This window comes from Topomyia yanbarensis, chromosome 3, assembly GCF_030247195.1.
Source record: "Topomyia yanbarensis strain Yona2022 chromosome 3, ASM3024719v1, whole genome shotgun sequence".
In the NCBI taxonomy this organism is placed as follows: Eukaryota; Metazoa; Arthropoda; class Insecta; order Diptera; family Culicidae; genus Topomyia; species Topomyia yanbarensis.
The window spans coordinates 161,889,335-161,896,696 of record NC_080672.1 but is presented as its reverse complement, the minus strand read 5'-3'; the positions used below and the strand labels follow the sequence as shown (position 1 = coordinate 161,896,696).

The 7,362-nt window shown below is 39.8% G+C and overlaps 1 protein-coding gene across 1 annotated transcript; it reads left to right on the top strand.

Moving 5' to 3' along the window:
* The first annotated feature begins 4,366 nt into the window (after nucleotides 1-4,366).
* On the top strand, nucleotides 4,367-6,614 carry LOC131691320 (2-(3-amino-3-carboxypropyl)histidine synthase subunit 1). The gene is made up of 3 exons (XM_058977612.1): nucleotides 4,367-4,798; nucleotides 5,005-5,783; nucleotides 5,846-6,614. Exons 1-3 carry the CDS (start codon nucleotides 4,546-4,548, stop codon nucleotides 6,176-6,178), a joined length of 1,365 nt encoding a protein of 454 aa, XP_058833595.1. The 5' UTR covers nucleotides 4,367-4,545; the 3' UTR covers nucleotides 6,179-6,614.
* The last annotated feature ends 748 nt before the right edge of the window (nucleotides 6,615-7,362 follow it).

Genomic DNA, 7,362 nt, shown 5'->3' with positions numbered 1-7,362 from the left:
TAGTGATGCATTTTTAAAAATTAGCTAAATTAAATGCATTTCTTTCCATCAAAATAGAAATTCATAATTTATTTTGCGTTGCGTGCAATATATTTTGCGTTGCGTGTAAGACGTCAAAACCCTACAAAAAATTAGCCCTACATTCAACAAAACGTCGAACAAATTGAATCAGCGTAGGACGTTTGTTAAACAAACTTTTCTTCGAGGGAGTGCAAAGTTGATGCAAGAATGGAAATTAAATGCATTTTTTCTAATTTGATGCAAATTTGTTATATATTTCTAGAGTGATCTTCCCCTAGCATACACTGCATTTTCGACGAAAAATCTTTGCAATCTGATCTAGGGGCAGATCACTTGTGATGCATTTTTAAAAATCAGCGAAATTAAATGCATTTCTTTCCATCAAAATAGAAATTCGTAATGCATTTTGCGTTGCGTGCAATGTATATTGCGTTGCGTCGAAGACTACATATTAAGAAGACTGATATCTCTTTCTTTCCCCCATACAATCGAGAAGCGACAGAGGTTACAGCGCCTCTATTGGAGGAAGGTAGGAAGCTTTATGTAAAAGTGTATATGTGTGTGTGCATCACTATGGGAAGTACCACCTTTACCCGCAAGTGGCGTTGCTGTTACTGTCTCCAGATTCTGGACAGAGTTGCCAGTCTTCTTGATATGCAGTCTTCGGTTGCGTGTAAGACGTCAAAACCCTGCAAAAAACAGCCCTACATTCAACAAAACATCGAACAAAGTGGATCAGCGTAGGACGATTGTTAAGTAATCTTTTCTGCGAGGGAGTGCAAAGTAAATGCAAACATGGAAATTAAATGCATTTTTTCTAAGTTGATGCAAATTTGTTATACATTCCTAGAGTGATCTGCCCCTAGAATCTGATAGTAAATCGTTCCATTCTCTAACGACGAAAATGGAATGGTCTATCAATCAATGTGTTTGAAAAATGTGTTTTTTTATTTGCTTTTCATGAAGTCAACCGGAGCACAAAATTAGTCATGTACTTTCTACTTGAAACGATAATATAAGATGCTTCGCTTATTTGAATACGAAAAACTTCTGCTCATTTGAATACAGTCGTGATTCACTGGTTGGACATTTTTTAACTAGATCGCTTTTTAGTTGGACATCCGCTAGTTGGACCATTGTCCAACTAAAAAGCATCTGATTGTCAAAATCTTATGCCAAATTTACTTTGACATTCAATCTGACAATTATTAGAGATGTGAATAGATGCACTTACACTACTAACGTCTCCTTTGGAGAGTTTTTGACGTCTGTCAGTTGGTCCAACTAACGAATCAAATTCGTTAGATGGACAGAGGTGTGGCCCAACCAACGAATCACGACTGTATATCAAACTCGAGTCAAACTCATCTTGACTTTTACTAGAGGACATTAGTGTTCTTTTACGAGAGACACGTTACGTAATGATGTGTAACTCATTATACAAATGGAGATTATTTGCCAAAAATTTTCAGCGAAGTTGTTTTAGTTGTCATGTCGGCCTGTCGGTGGTAACATCACAGACTAACAGTCATAACACTCGAAAACAATGCTTCGCCCGCTTTAACGGTTATTTTAAATATATTTATAGTTGGGACTGTGGCCACATTTGCAATTATGGCGTCACTGACATATGAACAAGCATATGGGGTGTTACCACCGCTGGCCAGCCCGAGAATGCAAGTGGTGTTTCCCCCGGTCAATGCGAGTTGACAGTTGATGCGCAAGTTGTTGATAATTAGATGGGAGCAAGAACCATAATAACAAATGTGCTAGGTGCAGTTTAGCTAGCCAAACGAACATTTGATTATAGCGGTTCATTTAGAGGTGATACACAGTCTCACAACGCAGTCTTGTTTGATGGCCATCAGGAGATTTGCTTGTAAACGTGGTATGCCGGACGAGATATTTTCAGACAATGCGACATGTTTCAAGGGAGCTGATAGTGAGATGCAAAGGATAAAGAAACTAATCGGAAGCAGATGTGCAGAAAAAATATCAAGTTCCACGACGACCTGGCACTTCAACCCTCCTGGTGCTCCTCATATGGGTGGAATCTGGGAGAGGATGGTGAGATCGGTCAAGGAGGCAATGACCGGATTGAACTACGGAAGGTCGCTGACGGATGAAATCCTGACGACAGCACTAGCGGAAGCGGAGGATATGATAAATACTCGCCCGCTAACATACGTTCCACAAGAGTCGGCAGAAGCGGAATCACTTACTCCGAATCATTTCCTGCGAGGTTCGGTGACAAGCGCAGACCTGAAAATTGATGACTCGGTGGACTTCGCGGATGCCCTAAGAGACGTTTATAAACGCTCCCAGTACTTAGCAGACCGTATGTGGGAAAGATGGTACAAAGAATATCTACCGACAATTAATCAACGTTCAAAATGGTTTGAAGAGCAACGACCGTTGCAAACTGGCGATCTGGTGTTTGTGGTTGATGGAAAGAATCGTAAACAATGTATTGTGGAAAACGTATTGAAAGGATCCGATGGGAAGATCAGGCAGGCTATGGTGAGGACCTCGGGTGGAGTCTACAGGCGGGCCGTGGCAAATCTTGCGGTTCTCGAAATTCAAAGTGGTAACTCCGGAAATGCTGAGGACAATACCGGATGTTACGGGCAGGGGTATGTTACCACCGCTGGGCAGCCCGAGAATGCAAGTGGTGTTTCCCCCGGTCAATGCGAGTTGACAGTTGATGCGCAAGTTGTTGATAATTAGATAGGAGCAAGAACCATAATAACAAATGTGCTAGGTGCAGTTTAGCTAGCCAAACGAACATTTGATTATATTTAATGTACTAAACATTCAGTATTTCGGATAAAAGCTTAGGTGGTGGAATATATTGAGGTTACCTGTAAGTAAATAGAAATTAAAATTATATAATGATACTTACCAACTACATTTTGCCAGCATCGAGAACTAACCCTAAATTTCTAGAAGAAAACCTAAATCTAGTATAGAAGTCAGCAAACGGTGTGTACGAGAATTGAGTGAGCTACTTCTTGTAAGTTTATACCGTTGATTAATTATTATGATGTGAACTCTAATTCAAAATAAATTTGCAGTTTGAGCTGCACGACGAGGCTGCTACAAAAATTGAGTTCGATTTCAGTCCGAACATGGGGGATAGACCACTAGTGAAAAATTGTTCCCAATCCTGAGGGGTAACCCACCAGCGAGTCAGTGTTTGACACCGTGAATAAAAGGTGGAGCTAGTGTTCTGCGAAAATTGCCGGATCGATTTTGGAAGAATTCCCTCATTGTGTTATGTCTGTTAGTCTGTGGTAACATTGCGTACGGTGCAAAAAGTCAGAATCAACCAATCTGGAACTGGAACTTGAAGCAAATCACTCTAGGAATAAATAACAAATTTGCATAAAATTAGAAAAAAATATATTTAATTTCCATTTTTCAATGAACTTTTCACTCGCTTTCAGAAAAATTTGTTTAACAAACATCCTACGCTGATTAACTTTGTTCGACGTTTTGTTGAATGTAGGGCTAACTTTTTTGTAGGGTTTTGATGTTTTACACTCAACGCAAAATACATTTCACGCAACGCAAAATACATTATGAATTTCTATTTAGATGGAAAGAAATGCGTTTAATTTGGCTGATTTTTAAAAATGTATCGCAAGTGATCTGTCCCTAAAGCTGGAACATTCTGACGTAAATTTTGAACCAAAACGACCCTCCCCCTATTGTCATGTCTTAGGTAACATGTTAACTTTATTTTTCTTTATAACGCTGATTTCTTGATCTTGATCGCGATTATTCGTTCCTTGATGCAAAAATCGGTATGGTTTTTCCCGAATAGAAATGCACATCAGTAATACATCATTTTTTATTGTTACTTTACAACGAAAAACAATGTTATTCTGGAAAAGTTACAATGGACATATAATCACATTTGTTGTTTCTACATCCAATTTCATTGTAAACCCGATTTTTACATGGAAAAGGGGGGTCGTTATGGTATGTAACAATGAAAAAAATTATCTTTTCCCATACATTCTGAAATCAAAAACATCGATTTACATTGTTGTTCCGTTGTAGATTTTGGAAGCATGAAGGACTGAATCATAAGTACATCGATGTTACAAGAAAAGTTGTTGTTAACAAATAAATCTGTTGTAAATTCAACGTTTCTACGATCAATTTTGATATTGTTTTCTGTTCGGGTTAAATAACAATTAAATCAAAACTTTGATAATGTGATCGCCTTTTCTGTTTGGGTCCAATGTTTGTTTCGCTGTATTCAAAAATTATGCTTGAAACCGTGCAGACTGATTTTCTCTCCGCGTGTCTTTATATTTGGAATTGGAACATCGTCTTTGACTACACATTGCCGTCATAGCTTGTGGCCATCAGCTCACGTATGCCATGTCAATTTGCAAACATTAGCTTTGTAAAAGATTCTAGTGATCGGACGTCCGTTGTTCAGAAATATAGGAAAACCTGAAATCTAGAAAATACCAAGTGGACGCTACGCTACGCTCAAATTGAATAGCTTACATGGCAACTGTAAAGGTGCAACATCCTGTGGACATTTCGCCGGATGTAAAGATCGTAAAAGCCAAACCAATCAGGAAAGTGTTCAAGGGGGCGACCAGAATGATCAATAAAATCCCACAGTCGCTGATCAACGATTCGGAACTAAATACAGCCATTAGCGTGCTGCCATCAAATTACAACTTCGAAATTCACAAGACAATCTGGCGTATCCGTGAAATGAAGGCGAAGCGTGTGGCACTACAAATGCCCGAAGGTCAGTGTTTTTGGACAATTATGATTAAGCAAACGAAGTAATTTTGCGGTAATTTCCTTGGCCGGATCTACAGTGTATCCTAGCAGATTCGTTTACAATCTGTAATTCATTAATCGTGCGGTATCCTGTTACATGTGTAGTTTAGGTCAAGGAATAGTTTCACAAAGTACGAATGTATATATTGTTAGTGTTCTTAAATTTTGCAGGTCTTTTAATGTTCTCGCTAGTAATTAGTGACATAATTGAAAGATTTACCGAGTCAGACACAATAATTATGGGAGATGTTACGTATGGAGCGTGTTGTGTTGACGATTTTACTGCCAAAGCCTTGGGAGCAGATCTGTTAGTGCATTACGGTCATAGCTGTCTCATACCAGTAGACCAAACAGCTGGAATTAAAGTGCTGTATGTATTCGTAGATATCAAAATAGACGCTCTTCACTTTGTCGAAAGTGTAAAGATTAATTTTACGAAGGACCACAAACTAGCATTGGTTAGTACTATTCAATTTGTTGCCACACTTCACGCTGTAGCCAAAGAGCTTCGTGATGCGGAATATGACGTAACGATTCCACAATCTAAACCACTAAGCCCTGGAGAGATTTTAGGTTGTACAGCTCCTCGTCTTACTGACGAGCGAGTGCTTATCTATTTGGGCGATGGCCGGTTTCATTTAGAAGCTGCAATGATTGCGAATCCGTCACTCGAAGCATACAAGTACGATCCTTACGAAAAAAAATTTACGCGGGAGTATTATGATCATGGCGAAATGCGAAGGACCAGGAAAAAAGCCATTGATATCAGTAGAGATGCCAAAAAGTTTGGTCTAATTCTTGGAACTTTAGGAAGACAGGGTTCGACCAAGGTGATGGAGCATTTACAAAGAAGACTGCAGTTTCATAATAAGCAGGCGGTTTTTATTCTGCTGTCGGAAATATTCCCTAACAAGCTGGAGTTGTTCAAAGACATCGATGCTTTCGTACAGGTATGTTTCTTGTATTATCATAATACAGGAAAACGAAGACAAATGGTTACACCCACTTACAGGTTGCATGTCCTCGGCTTTCTATAGATTGGGGCTCCGCGTTCCCGAAGCCTCTCCTGTCGCCGTACGAGCTATCTGTAGCCCTGGGAGACGTCGAATGGAAGCTGCAGGACGATCAAGATATCGCTAATGGACAAGAAACTCAACTCAAGGACAATCATCCGCCACGCTCAAGCTCTGATGCCTACCCGATGGACTTTTACGCTAACAAAAGCTTAGGCGAATGGACTCCCAATCACAAACCTCTAGATATCTGCGAAAATTCGGTGGATGGAGGTTGCTGTGGGAGATGTACAGAGGAAAAGAATAAAGCAAAGGTGCAGGATTTAGTCTAGTTCATTTATCTGATATCGCATACCAGGTTTAGTTTTATTTCAAAACTATAAAAACGATTGAGTAAATTTGTTTCTTGTTTCTATTCCCCAGTAAATTTAAACCGGAAAATGGACCTAAATTAGGTTTGAAATTTGAGTTTCGACTTCGTCTCATCAGAATCCAACAAATCTACTGAAGGGATTAAGCTAGCGCCGGATCGACGCTAGCTGCAAAAAATGTAAACACTTCCTGAGCAAACGCGAGTTCTGTGTGAGACGAAGTCAAAACGCAAATTTCATAACTAATTTAGTTAGGTATAGGTTTTGTGCTCTACACGCGCAAACGCGGTTTTAAAACATTTTCTCCTCAGTGGAGAAAAAATAGTTTTAAACTGAATTCATGCAGATTTGTCCTTTCACAATCGCTGATGTGATAAAGAAATAAAAAAACATGCGCGGATCGTTTGCCAAACAAGGATTGTGTTCCGAATTTCTGTATAGCTTCCTTGTGAAAATTTTGGCACCTTGTCGGTTGCCGCTGCGGCTTAGAAAACATTTCATTGTTTTTGCTCAAAAAGAATTGAAACTTCAACTGTTGAATTGGTCCAATGCCATCCTGGTCATGCAGTGTCTCGTTTCCTAGCATCACTCCGCTTGATTTTCTGATGCTCTTAAAACGTCACATGGGTTAAGGTGCGATGTGCGAATGTGATCCACGGTTACCCACACGCTAAAGAGTTATAAACTATTAAGTTCTACTATTTTTTGGAACATAGCCTTCAGAATGATTCTATATTCACCCTAAGCTGGGGGCCCCTGGCCCTGGCCCAGTGTGCCCATGCGTAAAGACGGTACTGCCTTTTACACCACACGTGTTTTCAACCTTATTCGCCGGCTCTGCCATCCTAAATACTTTGTTTTTGTTTGGCAAAATGATACAAAAGTTGACACTTTCAGCAGAGGGGCTTTGTCTAAAACCCAAGCGGATGCTACGTGTATTTCCGTTTTTCCCTGCGTAGGGCACAGTGCCTATTTTCACCCTATTAGGGAGAGTGCCTCGCTCGGCGGCCTACAATCGATGGGATGCGTACAAGTATTTGAACTAAACTCTACTAAGCTAAACAAAACATAATTAAACTAGTGACAATACACGACGACGAAACTGTGAAGAATTCATGACGAAGTCGGAACTTTTAGCAAACTCG